Consider the following 19,582-nt stretch of genomic DNA (forward strand, 5'->3'; position numbering starts at 1 on the left):
CAGACGGAACACACTCCTAGACAGAGGAAGGGCTGACAACACAATAACAGTTGCTTTATTGCAAATTATGAGTCATGAACATGGGTACAGGCGGCTCATGGGCTCTAAATGAAAAACACTGAAACAATAAATATCAGGGCTTTTTTCTCAGATACTTTCATGAATCAAGTTAGGATGATGTGTCTTTTTTGATTTGCTGTAGATTTCTCAATTACTTTAATCTTTTTTATCTGAATTTATGTAAAAACACAATATTTTATCTCGGTTCCTTTCTTTGCTCTGATCAATGCTGATATTTCTTTATATTCCCAGATATACAGAGATTATTTGTTTCCACTTTTCTTATAAAGTGTGGTAAACTATCCTCAAATAGTTTTTCCCGTCAATCTCCACCCAGTTTCCCGTAATGACAGAGCGAACACATACTTTGACAGTGACTTCATCTTCAGTTCTATTGGTTATGACCCCACAATCTTTGCACACCTGGATTTGTTTATTTGTCTTCCCTGCACATCCTCTCAAGCGCTGTCAGGTTGGACGTGGACCATTGGCTTCAAGACAGGACTCTCTCTGTGCCACTCAGAGACCTTTGCAGCATCGCCCTGAAGACCTTCCTGAGTTCAATGTGACCCATAGTGCTGCCCCATGGCCCCCGTCCCTGGATTCACAGCTACCTTGGAAGCAATTCTGCTTCCTCAGTGGTCATCTCCAATTCCAATTGCCTCGTGGCACCTGCTATGGCCTGCATGTTGTGGATCCGCCAGAGGGACTGACCTGCAAACCCGCTGCATCGCCTCTCAACCGGTTTAAACCTGTTTCTCAGGCACAAGCTGACCATACTTTTCCATTTTCGTCTCACAGGCCTCATTGGCACATTTCTCAGGACCCTGAGTTCTAGAAATTGATCTGCTTGCAAACTTCCAGGACATCTTGTCTGACCTCAGTGTTGTTACGGCATCACATTCTAGGAACTTCCTCCCCAGGTCAGCGGTAAGGTCACAGCAGTCTCATGCTGCTGCTTGCAGGCCAGAGAAGGTGGTTCTGGCAGCTGATGTTGGTTTCTCTCTGGTTCTGCAGAAATAAATGTTCTTTTCACTGGGTGGAGGCTGGCGGAGACTCATCCCACTATTGATAGTGTCTGCTGTGGCCTTTTGGACTTGGCCCTGGCTCCCGTGGCAGAGCCCTTGCCTGGAGCCTTTGAATATGTGCTCCATGAACGACTTTTCCAAAATTAGTTTAGTAAAAGCAAAATACGGACATATGTAAGCAAAAGACAAACCTGGGCAGCAATAGAAGCCTTTTTATGTCTGGTCATAAGTCTCTCTGACACATGGTGTGTTTTTGAACAAAGCACTGTTTGAGTGTCCTTATTGAGGCCTTATTGTCACACAAGGGTGTTGGTGGGGGTCCTGGGTCCGAGCCACCGTCTGAGGTGACTGTGACAACACATTGATTGTTGGTGAGAGACACAGAAGAATCGTAAATAGATGCAGAATAACCACAGAGGAATCTTCAGCGGACACATGGGTGCGTTGTTTGTTTACATCCTGTGTCTGCTTCAGTCAGGGGGGTGTTGCTCCCACACAGAAGAGAGAAGGTAGGAGGGCTCTTTCACGGCTGTGCCTGGAGGCCCATGGTATCATAATCTGGAGGTTTTCAGCGCCAGTGATGCCGCTGTAAAATAGGATGAGATAATAAAGGGGGAAAAATCATGAGAAATGAGGGGTTTAATGCGTATGAAAATGATAAGAAATATGTGCCGGGACTTTTGCAGTCACCTGATCTTGATATTTTGGACAAGGTTCTTCACCATAAGCATCAAAATACAAAATGAGCGAGTATAATTTGAAAGAACGAGGCCTCATGCAACTGCAGGGCTCCAGAGACTTGTAGAAACAATACAAAGTATATTGCTTTTTTCCTTTAATTTCTCACCTGTCTGTAAGTCACTGTTTGATCCATTGTGATAAATCCCTAAAGGTCAGTGGTGGTCATTCACTCACGAGCACTGGGAGTTTTCCTGTTGGTCTGAAGGGTTGTTTTGGTCGGACAGGAAACGTTAACCAGACCAACAAAGATATAAAAAAAGCAGGATAAGTAGGAGAAAACAGGCTTGTGTTCAAGCCACACCCCCTCAATAATAATAATAATCCCCCTTGTTTGATGAGCTGTGGGAATACCGAGCTGTTGTTTCCAGAAAGCGGTCATGTGATTTGCTATAACCCTCCACCAGCGAAAGAGAAAGAGAAACTACAGGAAACTTGACTTCCCTTTACCACATGTTGTACACATGCTCAAAATCACTTTACAGGATTAAGAGAAAGAAAGCAGATAAAAACAGCTCTAAAAATAAAACGCACACATAATCACACATTGAAATAGAAGATAAACGCCATAACCAAACTTTTAAAGTTAAGAATTAATCAGTTTTTGTCGTATTTGTTGGCCAGTTACACTCTGTTTCACTTTGTCATCTGGATACATGTGGACTCAGGTGAACGTGTATACATGTATAACCACTTTACAAATGAGAGTAACCCACACAATTAGCTGTCTCATGGTTTGCGTGAAGATGACCTGCATGGGCCGGAGTCAGAGTCCAGGCCTGATTTATTATCATTGCTTAATTAATGTCACAATGCACCTTCTCATGTGTCAGTTTGAGCCTCACACATGTTCAGTGGTCTGTGTGTGTGTGTGTGTGTGTGTGTGTGTGTGTGTGTGTGTGTGTGTGGGGGTCAGTGGTGTCGTGGGCACTTGTGTAACCTCCTGTGTTTGTATCTGCTCCTGGCCACTGGACGGCGTGCACGTGAGAAAGTTTAGCAGCTGTTTGACCGGGGCTCGTCACCGCGTCACGCCGCGTCCCGCGCCCCGATTGGTCCGCCCCTGTGCAACTGTGCAGTTGTATAAACTCTGCAGTTTGAAGGAGTTGGCAGAGGGATCGCATCAAGCCTCAGTGTGGGGGGAAACTCTGCCGAGCGAGGGGAGGAAGACGAAGAAGAAGAATTAGAAGAAGAAGAATTAGAAGAAGAAGAAGAAGAAGAAGAGGAGCAGAGAGCAAAAGGCTGAACCAGTTCCCTGCACACTTGTCCCGCAGAGTGATTTAGAGATGCAGAGCTGCGCCAGGTCCTGGGGGATCTTCTTGGCCAAGAACCCATGCGCACCGTGCAGGCATCTGAGCGTCAGGAGCCGCGTGGTGGGGAAACTTCAGAGCAGCATCCGAAACTGTGGCGCGTCCTCAGCAGCAAGAGGAGCAGGAGCAAGAGGAGCAGGAGCAGGAGTCCGGGGTGTGAGGACGTCTGCAGCCGCCTCCTCCAGACAGATCGAGAGAATCTTACCCAGACATGACGACTTCGCAGAGAGACACATCGGCCCAGGTGAGAGGGAGAAGAGAGAAATGCTGGATGCTCTGGGACTCGAGGTAAGATTTATTTATTTGATTTTCTCCCATAATGAGCAAACGCATCCTTTTTTCTTTTCACGAAGCCACATCTCAGCTCGGAATCACTTTCTCTCTCATCACATCCACAGCCTTTGTTTGTGCGCTTTTTATTCATCCAAACGCCTGCTTTTTGTTTTGCAGTCGATCGACCAGTTGATCGAAGACACGGTCCCGACCTCCATCCGTATGAAGCGGAGTATGAAAATGGATGATCCACTTTGTAAGTTTTTTTATTTTTTTAATATATATTTACTGGTTCTTGATACAATAACGCGTCCGTGCTACATTTTGCATCCGCCTGGCACAGCAGCGCATGACCCGCCTCGACGCGTTATTGTGCCAAACCTCGATTTTTTGGGGGGGTTAAAAACGGCAAATCTCATGAAAACGCACGTAAGAAAATAATTTATCCCAGTGTTCTCGAGCTATCCCCCCCCCCCTCACGTTGAAAACAGGCGTTAAACGCAGCCCGGAGGGAGGCTGGAATGTAGGCTGCACCTCTATTGTGCGCCGCGGTGCGCGCTCCCCTGGTTAAGTCTTCCTTTGAACATATTTGGAGTTGTTTTTGCGAAACTCGGCGAGCGGCACCAATCTCCTGTTGGGAAGCCGATGCTCATAGGATGGCAACTGGAGTGTAAAGTTCAGCCCTGAGCTCCGGTCCCAAGTCCAGTTCAATCTGGTTACAGCGTTCACATTACATCACAGCCGAGGGGCTTCCTAATAAGGTGACTTTGGTGCGTTTTGCATCGGATCTGCCCGCGTGTGTGTGTGTGCGTGTGCGTTGCTTCATATGCATCACACTGCATGTACATTTCAGCAGATGCAGCCTTTCTGCCACTTTATTCTGGCTCATTTCCTACAAAAACAGTGAAATTCAAAGCAACATTTACATGCTGGAGACAGAGCAGTGGGTCAGATTTACCAGAGGAGGTTTATTCCAGCACACCATGGGAGAGAGGAAGGCAGTAAATGCAATAAATGGCTTTAATAGTTGATATAATCCTCTTTTTTTTTTAAATCCGCTGCCTCCCTGTCAGCTCTAATCCCTCCTGAACCTGACTACATAAATAATGAGTGTTTTTCAAATGCAAATATGTTTTTTTTGCACAGAGTGAGGCTTATGGTAATTTTTTTAGAGCAGGGGGAGACGTTGTTTTGATCGTGTGTATGTGCAAAATTCAAAGTGTGCAGTAGGATACGGCTGAGATCAACATCTGAATGATAAGAGCATCTCCTCTGGTATCAATGGATATCATCACATGTGCAGTATTATCACAGTCACAGCGATCCAGCTGTTTATTATGTAGTAGAAGTGCCTCTTTGTATGAAGCACATGACGTAACATTCTCCAGATCTCTAATATAAATCCTTTATAACTATTCATTTGTAATCACAGGGACAACAACAGAAGAATACGAGCTGGAACTAATCATTGTTTTCATCATCATTTAACATGCAGAATATTTTCCTATTAGTTTATTACTTTTGCACAAAAGCAATGTTTTATTTCTCTAAGGCCCCAAACGGTGATTATAAATGTCTTGTCTTGTTTGAACAAAAGGCCAAAACTGAACCAAATTGCCAGCGAGGAGCTGAAACCAGGGGGAAAATGAACCTAAACGATAAGTCTGTCATCAAATAGTTGCTCATTAACTTCACTTTAAAGGATATTTCAGCACTAAATGCTGTTATTTTGTTGATGATTTATCCAAGCATAGACTTTCTTGTACATCTAGAAATCAATTCATCCTCAGGTGCTGTGGCTGTTTTCATACGTTGCCTCTAGTGGCTCTGGTCCGCCCTGTGTCGGCCCCTCCTCTGACTCTGGCAGCTCTCATAATGCATCAAGCCATGCTGAAGGAACAAACTGGAGGCCGTGCTACTTTTCTGCTTGTTCAGCTTTGGAGGGCTTCAGTTTGCAAAGCCGGCGAGGGATTCTCTCTCCAACAATAGACCCCCTGGATGGCTCTGAATCAGGCTTTTTTTTTTTTGTTGCCCTGTAGAACTGTGGGACCATGGGAAAGCAGTCCTCCCCACTGACACAAACTCGCACACAGACACACAAAAAATACACACTAATGGGTCACACTAAACCGGCTGATTATCCTCAATCGCTATCATTTTTTACTCCTGCACTTAATTCGTCTGGTTCAGTTGAATGTGCAGCGTTTAGCCTTTTGAAGAGGCTGTAAATATCTGCTTGTAGACTGGCTGCGGTCTCTCACACCACCGAGGACTGGAGGTGTCTTTCTTCTTCCAAAAAAAAAACGGGACTAGTCAGGGCTCTCGGTTCAGACGGGCGGTATTGTCCATTCCTTGGGGTTGCTAGGCAGCCAGGAAGGCCGGAGGAATCTCAGAGGCTGGTTGTGCACTGGCAGAGCTCCCTCACAGCAGTGTGGAATGAGGCTAAATCACTAGCCACTGGGGAAGAAACCTAATGGGAAGAGGTGTTTGCAAGTGACATGGACAGAAATGTGTCACACGTCTCATCTTCTGTAACTATGAGGTGTTTATTTTCCTTACTGATTAATGTTTACAGTGTATTCTCAGTCGTGTGGGGAGGGCTGTATTGTATTTAGGACACCAACTATGTCAATATCAAATATCCTTTATGTTCTCCATTTATTGACATGGTCAGTATCAGTTTTAGCTCAAGACTCTGTCATAAAATGTCTTGTTTTATATAAATATTCAACTTAATATATTGTTTGGCCAAGAAATGCAGTGATTTCTCATATTTGAGAGACGAGACTTCCTTGGAAATTGACTCCGACTCAAACAATTCGTCAATGATCCAAATAGATGCTAAATGATTAATTACAGCAGCCTGATCTCTACTCGGACCACAATCGCCTCTAACTGATTGCATGCCACACTGATCTTCTTAGTCCTGTCATACAGCCAGCGTTTCAACTGAGAGACCTGGTGCTTTTCAAGTCTAAAGGTCTTTTAACATATCTTGTTTGACATAATTAATACATATTCCTTGTTCAGTGTTGCACAGAAATGTGAATGTTCAGCCAAAGTAACACTGTTGTGCCTCAAATGTTCTACAGGTGAGAATGAGATTCTGGACCATTTGCAGAAGATTGCATCCATGAACAAAGTGTACAGGTCCTACATCGGCATGGGCTACTACAACTGCTCAGTACCTCCGCCCATCCAGAGAAATCTCCTGGAGAATGCAGGCTGGTGAGTGGCCCCCCCAGATAAATGTATGGAGATCTGAGCTTGTTTATCTTTTTTTTTTTGTACGGTCACGGATAACCAAGCTTTATTATTAAGGTTTGGCTACTAATTTGAAGCTAAATTTAGGTGATGCACAGTAACTTGCTCTAATAGGAAGCTGTGTGACTTGAAGTTACTTCTCATGTGAGGTCTGATGACCCAAAGATCTCATGCTTTCCGCCAAACAAGATTTTCTTTCACCAAAATGCCAATCAGCAATCCTTGCACACTATCCGGTCCATGTCCTAGTTTCCACACTCGCTCTGTTTAGACTCATAGTGTGTGTCTCGTTCCCAGGGTAACTCAGTACACACCTTACCAGCCCGAGGTCGCTCAGGGTCGCCTGGAGTCCCTCCTCAACTACCAGACCATGATCTGTGACATCACAAGTATGCCCGTCGCCAACGCCTCCCTGCTCGACGAGGGAACCGCGGCTGCTGAGGCCATGCAGCTCTGCCACAGGTATTCACAAGATGACAAACACAAGTGGTGATGTGGAGAACAAGCTCAGATTGGGCTGTAAACTTCAATCTAATGGTTTAAAGATGTTCAACACTTGCAGCAGAAAAAGAAGCTTCAGTCACTCTGACCAGTTATTTGTGGTTACTCCTCACAGACAGAACAAAAGAAGGACTTTCTACATTGACCCACGTTGCCATCCTCAGACTATTGCTGTGGTGCAGACCAGAGCCAAGTATGTACTTCACACACGCATGAAATGAAAAACAAAAAACTACTACTACACATTACTTCCAAATTTTTTAGCAAAGTACCTTCTAGCTTTGACTGTTCTGTTGCAGCTACATTGGGGTAAAAACGGTTCTGAAGCTGCCTCATGAGATGGACTTCAGTGGAAAGGATGTGAGCGGCGTGCTCTTCCAGTATCCAGACACTGACGGCAGGGTGGAAGACTTCACTGCCCTCGTGGACCGTGCACACAAAGGAGGGGTAAGAGAAAGTTCCTGCAGATATTCTTATGACTAAATATAGCACCGTGATTTAATTTCATATACCCTTCCTCGTCTAGGCCCTGGCCTGCTGTGCCACAGATCTTCTGGCTCTCTGCGTGCTGCGTCCTCCTGGAGAGTTTGGTGTTGATATTGCACTGGGCAGCTCCCAGAGGTTTGGAGTTCCTCTCTGCTACGGCGGTCCGCACGCTGCCTTCTTCGCTGTTAAAGAAAACCTGGTCCGGATGATGCCCGGCAGAATGGTTGGTGTCACCAGGTGAGACATAACATTCCTGTCTAAAAACAACAGTGCCTCAAACAATGCAATTCAAAAGTCTCCTTATTGAACGGTTTTATTTCATATATATCATTGTTATATTTCAGGGATGCAGCTGGTAAGGAAGTGTACCGGCTTGCTCTGCAGACCAGAGAGCAGCACATCCGCAGAGACAAAGCAACCAGCAACATCTGCACTGCACAGGTATGACCAGGTTCTCATTTTATACAGGTTAATCCTTTTTTATTTATATAAAAACAAAGTGAAGTAGGAAGTGAAATCATTTTGAACCATTATATGAGAACGTATGTTTTTACCTTTACATTTAAGAATTAATTACGGTACAAAATGTCTTCTTTATTTGTTGTATTTTGATTAATTATTTTTTTGCTTGTATTATTTGGTTGAAAAGCATGTGATGAAATCCCTGTTCATCCTCCCAGGCTCTGCTGGCCAACATGGCTGCGATGTTTGGTCTGTACCACGGTCCTCAGGGCCTCAAACACATCGCTGAGCGGACACATAATGCTGCACTAATCCTCGCTGAAGGTTAGATGTTGTCTTTTCTTGGCTTTAAATTAAACTTAAATTAATTCAGAAGCAGGGTTTTTTTCTGGAAGTCGATTGGTTGAATATTTAAAGTATTGGGCCGTTAATCTGCTGAGGGATGCCATTATTTCAATGTCTGAATCTGACACATGAATAAAGACTTTCTTTTCCAATTGCACCCTCCATAGATTTCATTATTATTTATCTATCGAAAGAATGAACAGTACGTAACTGTTGCCCCCCCCCACTCACTGTTTCAGGTCTGAAGAGAGCAGGACACCGGCTACACAGCGACATGTTCTTTGACACCCTAAAGATCAACTGTAGCGTGGCGGCCAAAGACATCTTGGAGCGAGCTACGCAGAGGCAGATAAACCTGCGCGTCTACACTGAGGGAGTGGTGAGTCAGTGGTGATTCATCGGGCTCTTGGTAGTTTAACAACTGCAACAGGATCACAGTCAACGAGGGGGGGGGGGGACATTCTTGAGGAAATCATTTGTGAGCGATGTTTGTTGTTGTCGCACCAAAAGATCGCACAAGGTAACACTGCATTTAATGTGGAGAAATGTGTTCAAGTCGCAGAGCAACAGAAAACACTGCACGATAAATTATTAAAAATGTATGACAAAAATATATTATTGGATAAATCACAACCAACCTGACAAATGATATCACTCTGCAAATGAATGTATTTTATTTAACCTCTTTTTTTGTTGTTGTATATTTTGATCATGTTTTGTAATAGTAGTTTTGGGTAAAGGTGTGAGTTTGTCAGTGTAAGATTTAAAATGTTTTGCTCCCTGCTGTGCTCTCCACAGTTGGGCGTCTCTCTGGACGAGACGGTGACCGAGAGGGACTTGGACGACTTGCTCTGGGTCTTTGGCTGTGAATCGTCAGCTGTACGTTCATCCACATTTGATGATCACTCTCATCTGACAGTGAAGTGACATTAGTAATATTTATAGGGGTGCCGCTGGCTTTAATTTGAAAATGCTGAATTTCCAGGAGCTGATAGCCGAGAAGATGGGGGAGCGGGTGAAGGGGATCACAGGAAGTCCTTTCAAGAGGACGAGCAAGTACCTCTCGCACCAGGTTTTTAACAGGTTTGTGATCTCAACCCTCAGGCACAAAGTGTTCCACTACACCGATGATGACGATGCACAGACATGTCGTCTTTATGACCTGTTGAGTCATAAATATCAGAACTTTATTGCATAACTTTACATACAGTGCCAATAGTTGGATATGAGGCCCTTCTGTGTTTGCTACTGGTTTTAAATCTAGTTTGTATGTTGCAAAAACAACAGGTGGATTTGGGTCTAAAGCATTTAAAGTACCATAATTTAAGAAATAAGTGTATAATATCAGTCCAAAAACCTTAATTAACCCCTGTTGCCTCTATGTGATCTTTCAAGCTCTGGTTTAATTTATTCTATACAAAGATTTGCTGTTCCTGGTAGAATTTCTGTTGTTTTCCATACATTCAATTAAGAGATTCATTCAATTTCTGCAGTAGCAATAGGTTTTCAGTAACTGCCTTCATGGCAACTTCTGAAAACCTCCGGCAGCTGAAAATGGGGCGTCTCGTCTTATTACTGCCATAAAGTCAGTCTACTATCAGGACTTCTAATGTCCAAGTCCTCAGTTTACTCTCTTACATAATCATTGTGACAGACAAGGCTGTGCAAAAGTTGCAGGCATTAAATGTCGAGTGAGATTTAAAAACATTTTATTATTAACCACATGTTGTTGAGCTCAGGGTTTGTGGAGGCTAGACATTTGTTCCTCTGGCTGAATGTCTGAGGTCACTGTGATGCTGGAAATACATGTTTTGACTCAACAGACACCTCCTTGGTTATACTGCATCATGAATAACAATCTAAATATATAAAATGCCTCAAACGTTTGCACACTACTGTTTTCTATAAAAATTGAATATGTACAGTTCACATATTTGGCATCAGAGAATAAAGTCGTTAAATCTTTCTGGTTAATCTTTGTTTCCAGTTACCACTCTGAGACCAACATTGTGCGATACATGAAGCGTCTGGAGAACAAGGACATCTCCTTGGTGCACAGCATGATACCACTGGTTAGTGTTACCTGAGGCTAAACCACATATCCAGATGTGCAAACACTGGTGTTAAAAATTTTTTTTTTTTTGTCTTTAGGGCTCCTGCACCATGAAGTTAAATAGTTCATCAGAACTCATGGTGAGTAATTCTGTAAATGTGATGAATTGTTAAAGCTGTAGAACAAATTGGATTTTCCTCCACACCTACACTGCTGTCCTCCTCCTCCTCCTCCTCCTCTTCTTCTTCTTCAGCCCATCACCTGGAGGGAGTTTGCCAACATCCACCCGTTTGTGCCTCTGGATCAGGCCGAGGGCTACCAGAAACTTTTCAAACAGCTGGAGAAGGACCTCTGTGAGGTGACGGGCTACGATAGGATCTCCTTCCAGCCAAACAGGTAAGAGCTCTGACCTTCAGAGGTCTTTACGGAGAAGAAGGTTCCATCCAGACCCAACAAGAAGGAATCTAGTATCACTATAGACTTGTTTCATTACTTATGTGGACATGGGACACGTGGAACGTTTTCAGCCTCTAAGAAAGAGGCATCCTGAGACAAGACCAGTCTAACATATCGGTGAGGACAGCTCTAAACTTGGAAGTGATGTGGACATGACCCATATGTAATGCTAAATCTCAATAATAAGCACAAACCAATTTAATTTTGTTGCACCACACACTTGTATTTAACTCAGACCGGCACCTAAATGCTGCTCTGCTCAGAGACCATAATCCCTGACTTATAACTTGTATAAAATATTAAAGATGATTGATTTTATTTTTAGTCTTGTTCGCTTCATGGCTCCGGGTCGGTCCGGTTCTGTTATTCTACCACTTTGGCCCGGACTTAATTACCTCAACCACTGATGGATGAATTGCAGTGAAATTTGAAATGAACTGTAACAACCTCTGCTAAAAGCTTTGGTTTCCACATAGCGCCACCATCGGGTCAAAAGTTAGATTTGTCCAATTTAGGATAAAATACCTGCAAAACTAATGGAATTACCTTTTAGCCTCAGCTTCAAATTCCAAGAACCAAATAGTTTCTCAGTATTTTCTTTTACTGAAAGTTATGAGAGAGAACTTCATTAGATTGTCTGTTAAATAGATTACGTCTGTAGATAATTAACTTTTGTGGCCTTTCTAACCTGTCGTATATGTGTGATTTCGATGATGCAAGACCTCATCACCATTTGCTGAATATGTGATCATTTCATTTATGTGATAAACACGATTTTACTTTCTGAATTTAACTGAACAGAATGTGTTGCGCTCCAGGTCAGTTTAAAATATGCATAACAGCTTATTTCAGGTTTCCACTGACACGGCACACACCTACATCTGCTGCTTATCACCACTTATCAGAGGCAGTGGGTTTATGAATAGTACACCATGCTACATTGGCCCACAGAGTTATCATGCAGCTTGCTTCTCATCACATCTCCCTCTCCTCTTTTGGTAATGCAGACTGATCTTTGTACTGTGCTGAGGTAAGGATGTGTGTGTGTGTGTGTGTGTGTGTGACCACGGTGTGTTTGCCTTGCCTTCCAGTGGTGCTCAGGGAGAATACGCTGGCCTGGCCGCCATAAAAGCCTTCCTGAACTCAAAGGGGGAGAGCTCGAGAAGTGTAAGTGTGCTGCGGCTGAGATAAGAGTCTTAATTGGACGAAAGTCACGCCGACAAACGTTGTGAATGAAGCTGTTTTCAGACATGAAATTCAGAAAATGTGAAAGAACACAGCTGGGAGATTGTCCAGGGCAGACACGTTCACACCAACAGGATCATTCCAGGCAAACACGCCGTCCCTCTGGATAGAGCAGGAGGCCGGACACGACATATACATTCTGCTTTGGACACCACATGTTTTTGTTAACAGCACATTGAAGCCTTATGAGTTTTTGTAAGTCGACATCTTTTGTCGGCGTCTTCAACATGTATGGCACCTCTTTTTTAAAATTTGTATATCTTTATTCTTCCAGTTTAACGCCGCATGTTAGAAACATCATCACCATGTCCACTTCTGGCTGTATTCTCACATGGGCTCAGACATTTTCTTACTCAGACTTTGAAAGCTTGAGAAAAATGTCCGGACTCCACTGCATGTCTGAAAGCAGCTTTTGTGTTATGATGACGTTAATACGATTTTAATGACACTTCTTTTATCTGATTCTGTCGTCCAACATGTGTTCAGTCTCCAAATGATCTGCTCTATGTACAAATAACCCAAAGGAATGTCAGGATTAAAATCATGTTTACTTAACCTCAGGAACTGGGAGGGGAAATTGATTTACAGGAATCGTTTGAAATCTGGGGAAACGGCCACGAATGGATGAATAAGCCAACCTCTTGTGTCCAACAATTAAATGGGAAGCTACAAGCAGAAAATGTGCCAACTCACTGGAGAGAGCCAGGGTAGCCTAACTAATGCTGAGATATGCTAAGCTAACTTTCCTCTGGCTTCAGCTTCATGTTTTATACACATAAGTGGTATTGGTCCTCTCATCCAGCTCTCTGCAAGATGCAAATCATTTAATTCAATCGAATTATATCAAAACCATAATTTTAATATATTTTATTAAAGAAGAAATCATTTATCTACGGAGTGGTTTTCCCTTTCAAGTACATGGATTATCAGCTCTGATTTTGCTGACTTAATGTCTACTGACAGATGCTGATAAATCAAAAGTAGAGTAAAATACTTTGTGGATTGTGAACTGCTGATTTGTGCTCTTATCAGCCTGTGCTCCTGACAGTTTATTGGGTTTATTGTTCTCGGGCTACAACAGGTCAATTTGACATCACAGATTAATAGGTCTCAGATACGCTGTTTAGCTGCAGGACGAGATAAGACACTCACTCAGATTAAAGACGGGCTGACTCAGGTATTTGGTTTGTGCTGTTATTCGGCCTCTGTTTTTAATAGCTGCCCTCGTAAGGACGTCTTAGATAGTGCGCTGCTCCCTTGAAATCAAGTCAAGGTCCAAACTCGCAACCGTTTGTGCAAACAAAGGGGCTGAAAAGGCTCCGGTGCCACCATAGGTCGCCTGCGTCCAAGATTCCATATTTGGAGGTTTTAAGACTTTGACAGCTGCAAGTCGGTGGTGTGACAGGCAATGTTTTCCCAGTCAGTCATTTGTCAAGGTTACCCCACCCACAGTCGCACAACTGGGACACTTAGACCCAAAATGTCAGATGTGCCACCCTAATAAGGGATAAAATCAATAAATTGCCGGTGGGCTGGTTACACATCAGAGCCAGTGGCTGCATCAAAATTTCCAAAGTTACAGCATTTCAACTCACACGCACACTAGCCTCTGAAAACCCTGTTTTTTATATAAAGAAAACATTTTATATTAATTCTACTGTATAACGGTGTATATATGGAAATTAGAGGCCACACCACTTGTTTTTTAAATTTAGAATAAAATATATTTTGGCTTTTTAAGATATTGTTTCTATACAAAGCAGAATTAAGATTTAAACACATAAAGAAATTAAATATATTAATATGCACCTTTTTGTTGTTGTTAGTCTGTGATCTGCACCGAGTGCCCACACAATCCTTTGGCTTTATTTTAAATCATCATGACTTAATTAGTTTATTCTGCAGCCATATCCTGACTGTACACTATAATACCATGTTTTTAAATACAACATTAGTTTATCTGTGTTTTCTCTTTTGGTTTATCCAGATATTTGGTTTTGTTCACCCTCTGTTGTTTCTTCCCCTCCAGGTCTGTCTGATTCCCAAGTCGGCTCATGGCACCAACCCAGCGAGCGCTCAGATGGCTGGAATGAAGGTTCAGGTGGTGGAGGTGGACAAGGACGGCAACACTGACATGGCACATCTCAAGGCTCTGGTGAGTTTTACACAAGATCATCACTTGACTTTTCAACCTTTGACCAAATTTCGGTATTTCAGAAATGTTTTGGGGGGGGGATTCTGCCTTTTGTTGTAGAGTTGACAGTGGAGACATTGAAGGTATCAGGGAGAGGAGACAAAGGGGAGGGTCCTTTATCTTGACGTGAACCCACTGAATTAATAGTGGATTATAATCTGCAACTTTCACCCTTAAAGTTCTGAGGGTTCTTGTCCCTAATATATTTTGAATCACTATGTTTTTCCTCCCAGGTTGATAAACACAAGGCGAGTCTGGCGGCCATGATGATCACCTACCCCTCCACCTTCGGCGTGTTTGAGGAGCAAATCAGGGACGTGTGTGATCTTATTCATGAGAACGGTGGCCAGGTGTACCTGGACGGTGCCAACATGAACGCCCAGGTGAGGGAACAAGCAGCAGGGCAACATCTCTGATCTTCTGAACACTGCTCGTGGAAAGTTAAATATGACTTGTGATAACCGGAGGCTAACGGGGTAAAGGTTTATAGAGGTGTGCCATTAATCCATTAATAGATTAATGGATTAATGGATAACCTGGGGGGAAAATACTAATTACAAAGCTAATTACAATAATGGCTATAGGCTTAAAAACTTTAGGATATGGAAATTATACATTGAATAACAAAAACACAAAGTAATGAAGCCGTACAATAATGCATAAAAAGGACATTTAAATCATCCCTTTACTACATGTCTCTCCACTGCCACGCTTAGAACCTGTCCTATGAATGAAGGCTATAGAGCCCAAACCTTTCTTTTTTTATTTCTTCCTTCTCTTCCAGGTGGGATTGTGTCGTCCTGGAGATTACGGCTCAGACGTGTCTCATCTCAACCTGCACAAAACCTTCTGCATCCCTCATGGTGGAGGAGGACCCGGCATGGGGCCCATTGGAGTGTGAGTCAGAATATTCAACTGAGTAAATGTCAGTTTGGTTTGTGTGTGTGTGTGAGATTTAAGCTCAGGTGCTCGTCAGTGAAATGATGTCTCCTGCATGTTTGTACTGTATAAGCAGGTAGAAACATCCAGCATCACACAGCAATGAATGTTAAAGCTTCAGCTAAAAAAATATTCCTATTATTTATGAACAGATTCACACTAGATTAAAACCAGTGTTTGGATCTGGTTTAATCTCGATAATAAAATATTTATTTTCTATTTATCTACTTTGAACCTCAACATGTCCTCACGGCAATTATCTCCTCCTCATCAGGAAGTCTCACCTCGCCCCTTTCCTGCCGACCCACCCGGTGGTAGACATGCAGTCAGGCAACACCAGCAGCTCGCTGGGCACCATCAGCGCCGCCCCCTGGGGCTCCAGTGCCATCCTGCCCATCTCCTGGGCCTACATCAAGGTCAGCGCAGAGGATCGAACCCCCAGTTGTGTTGGAATCCTGCCTCCTGCATGTGGTTTCTGTAATATTGTCTGGTACAGGAGCTAATGCCTGTTTTCAGTGTTTCCTCATCAGCTGGAAGGAAGTGACTGAATAAAAGAGGCAGATGATTTTAGGGAAGTGAAGGAAAGGATCTGTCTTATTGACTAAATTGGCAAAAAAGCTGTTTCCTATAATAAGATTTTTATTTTTATGTTCTTGACCTAGATAAAATGATGACGTGGTCGGTTCTTGAACAGAACGGTTCCTGTTGTGTCTGTTATCCAAATCTGGATTTATTTGTGCGTTTCAAGTGAAAATGTTACACGGACATTTTAGCAAAGCTACATGATTGAATGTTTCATCAGTAATAAATAATCAGATGTTAGAGTCGGCTTAAAGAGACATTTTGTCACTATGAATCTGAATCTTTACATCAATTAGATTCATAATATATTAATTTCCATAAATTTAATCTGATGCTAATGTCAGTGTCAGAAGGGATTTTCACATCCCTCCTGTGTGTTTAGATGATGGGATCTAAGGGACTGCGTCACGCTACAGAAGTGGCCATCCTCAACGCCAACTACATGGCCAAGAGGCTGGAAGGTCACTACAAGATCCTCTACAGGGGCAGGAAAGGTAAACTGCTGTGGCCTCTAAACTGCAAAAGAAAAGACTTTAACCAGCGTATGTTACATTTTAAATATTCTCCCCTCTATGTCCTTTTGTCCATCAGGTTTCGTAGCCCACGAGTTCATCCTGGATGTGAGGCCATTCAAGAAGACGGCAAATATCGAGGCCGTGGATGTGGCCAAGAGGCTGCAGGATTACGGTAAGCTGAGTTAAATGCATTCTTCCTGTAGTATTATATTGGTGCTGCAGTGCTGCTCAGCCGGCACATTGACGTGATGAAGATTATCCTGTCTTTATTTAGCCCTAAAAAAAAAAAAATGAGGCTAAGCGGGTGGAGATTTGTCAAACTGCAAACCATCTTCTTCCTCAAGTTTCCCCTGCTACGTTTTCACTGGCATCCTCTCTGGCCTGTTTATAAGAAAACTAATAAAACCACTTGACTAAATGTTGTAGTTATTAAGGGCAGAAATAGTTTAATCATATTCATCTGTCTCTATTATATCTATTCTGATAATTTTACCCACATCCATGTTGGGTTCTAAATAACAATGAGTCTTCTGTCTCAGTGATGAGTTTGTCAGATGTTTGTTGAAGTGTAATTTAATGCAATGAAGGAGAAATGGTCTCAATGGTCCAAAAGCAGTGGTTTCTATACTGCTACCATTTACTGCTGTTGCTTTCCTTAAATGGCGTCATACATGAAATCATTTTTGGTTGTTTCACTGTCCAACGTCCTTCCTTCACCACTTTCCTGTCATCAGAAGAGTCAGAAACTGAATCTGGAAAGTTTTAGGGCTCGGTCAGGTCATGAAATCCCTTATTAATCAAAAACCACTTCTCCTTTATCAGCCCTCTGAGTCCGCTCCGTCTTTCTGGTCAACCTCACTCCTACTTCTCTTTTCATCATCACACAAACACTTCTATTTTTCCCCTATATCCCCCTGTTACTTTTTGCTTTTACCCTTTTCGACCAAGATGAACCTGGTGCTGGTTCAGAATTGGTTCAACTTACTAACTTTTAAGAACCAGGTTGCTTTTCCACGTCGTTACATCTTTCTATACGTCTGATTCCCGAGCAACATCAGTGGTCTGATATGACTTTGTCATGGCCTCATCCAAGTGTGAAGCCTTGTAGGTTTCACAGATCAACCTCTGTTTGTCTGAGATTGTCGTTTGTGGTCTTCTGCAACTGTCGGTGCTTCTTTCAAGATTCTAGATGCACAGGATTGTCTCACTCTCAGCCTATTTTTCTAATATCTTGGTTTTTATACCCTCTTTTTTTAAATGATTTCCAGGTTTCCATGCGCCCACCATGTCATGGCCGGTGGTTGGTACACTCATGATCGAGCCCACAGAGTCCGAGGACAAGGCCGAGATCGACCGGTACTGCGACGCCCTGCTTGGTATCCGACAGGAGATCGCAGACATCGAGGAGGGAAGGATGGACTCGCGCGTCAATCCGCTCAAGGTACGTTACTGGGAGGGTTCCTCTCTTTGTTTGAGGGGAAAAGATGAATTACACAGGCTGATGTGAAGCTGTGACGTATACTACTTGAGCTCTGTGTGTGTGTGCAGATGTCCCCTCACTCTCTGGCCTGCATCTCGTCGTCAAACTGGGACAGACCTTACTCCAGGGAGCTCGCAGCTTTCCCCCTGGTGAGTGACCTCCTGGCTCTGCTGCAACTTCCCTCTGTAACGATAGGTGCTTTAGATAAGAACTGCATGGTCTCCATCGCCTTCTAGTGGTCAGAAGTAAGAGTTGCAATCATGATGGACCACAAGCTTCTACAGCTCCACCAACGAGGTTATGTTTTCCCCGATGTTTGTTTGTAAGCAAGATTACACAAAAACTACCAGACAAGATTTCATGAAACTTAGTTGAAGGGTGTGTTATGGCTCAGGGAGTAACCAGTTACATTTTGGTGCTGATCAGAATCAAACTACTGAAGAGTAGAGATATGGGATGGATGCAGCACAGATTCTGGGATGGAGTAAAAACTTTGTAGCATCCACTACTTTTAAATCCTGTACTACTTTTATTCTCACCATTATCCCTCTTTTCTTACTTTCACAGCCTTTCATTAGGCCCGAGACCAAATTCTGGCCGAGCATCTCCAGGATCGACGACATCTACGGCGACCAGAACCTTGTGTGCACCTGCCCCCCCATGGAGTCGTACGAGTCTCCGTACGAGGAGAACCGAGCGTCCTCGTAGACGCTCCCTGTGGTCTGGTCCCAATGTCCGGCCAAAGCTCCAAGAACTCAGACTTAGAATTATCTGTGAAAATGTGAGAGGGTTCGGGCTAAAAACGCTACAGTGTGAAGTCCTGCTAACTGAGGCTCATATTTCAGATGGAGTTTAATAAAAATATTCTCGATAGTTTGATAATTAGGTGAAAATAGATCAATACTGTCGGGCTCTTCATGGGACAACAAAAGTCTATTTTCTTAGTTTTTCATGACGTGAGATTTTTCATTTTTATTGCCGTGTGAATTGTTAAATCAAACCGAGCCAGCAGCAGCAAATCGTCTAAACGAGCCCTCGGAGCACTTTTCCCACCACAAACTGTAACAGCCCTGATTCTTATTCTACTTTTTATACATGGGTTTCTATGTGTGAGCTGGATATTGGGACTGGACTTTGTATGATTACGCCCTCTTTTATTGGGGTCATGGAATTTACCCCCACTCGAACTTTAATGGACCAAAGGTGCATCTTCTGAGGCGGCTCCGTAACACACCTCTGAAACACCGAGTAAAGTTAACTTTAAAAAGGAAAACAAACGCCCTTGGTGCCTGGAATCTGTCGTGTAAAATAGCTGCCTTCACGTTTCCCCATTTGTTTTTCAAATCCCTGACGATATCAGTTAGTTTCCTTGTTAATATGCATCTGTAGTATGAACATGTTTTAATGTATGTTGTGACATTCGCTCGCCGCATAGAAGATAGAAGTCTTAATGTTAATTTTAAAAGCAATTATTTTCTAATCTAAATGTTTTGTCTGTAGATGAAAAAAATCTGTATTAAACATTTGTCTTTAAGTGTGTGTGTGGAGATGGACTTTTTAATTTCAGGCAACACTGCCACCCAGTGGTGACTGGAGAGATGTTATCACATCTTGAACCTTATACTGAAATGCAATAAAAATAGAAAAACTAATT

The 19,582-nt window shown here is 43.0% G+C and overlaps 1 protein-coding gene and 1 long non-coding RNA gene across 2 annotated transcripts; one reads left to right on the plus strand and one right to left on the minus strand.

Annotated features, from left to right (window-relative positions):
• Window positions 1–33: 33 nt before the first annotated feature.
• Window positions 34–2,222, minus strand: LOC124852440. The gene is made up of 2 exons (XR_007032962.1): window positions 1,936–2,222; window positions 34–1,674 (listed from the first exon to the last, which is right to left on the minus strand). It is a non-coding gene; the product is annotated as an uncharacterized LOC124852440 (long non-coding RNA).
• Window positions 2,223–2,910: 688 nt separating this feature from the next.
• Window positions 2,911–19,462, plus strand: gldc (glycine dehydrogenase (decarboxylating)). Its single transcript, XM_047341342.1, has 25 exons — window positions 2,911–3,421; window positions 3,584–3,662; window positions 6,499–6,634; window positions 6,968–7,132; window positions 7,287–7,364; window positions 7,471–7,618; window positions 7,698–7,894; window positions 8,002–8,098; window positions 8,338–8,443; window positions 8,704–8,843; window positions 9,263–9,343; window positions 9,450–9,547; window positions 10,452–10,536; window positions 10,616–10,657; window positions 10,771–10,913; window positions 12,065–12,140; window positions 14,248–14,373; window positions 14,646–14,795; window positions 15,197–15,309; window positions 15,626–15,767; window positions 16,316–16,427; window positions 16,525–16,620; window positions 17,717–17,889; window positions 17,997–18,077; window positions 18,496–19,462. The coding sequence occupies exons 1-25, from the start codon at window positions 3,110–3,112 to the stop codon at window positions 18,634–18,636; spliced, it is 3,117 nt and encodes a 1,038-aa protein (XP_047197298.1). The 5' UTR covers window positions 2,911–3,109; the 3' UTR covers window positions 18,637–19,462.
• Window positions 19,463–19,582: the final 120 nt, after the last annotated feature.

This window comes from Hippoglossus stenolepis, chromosome 9 (genome assembly GCF_022539355.2).
Source record: "Hippoglossus stenolepis isolate QCI-W04-F060 chromosome 9, HSTE1.2, whole genome shotgun sequence".
Lineage (NCBI taxonomy): Eukaryota > Metazoa > Chordata > Actinopteri > Pleuronectiformes > Pleuronectidae > Hippoglossus > Hippoglossus stenolepis.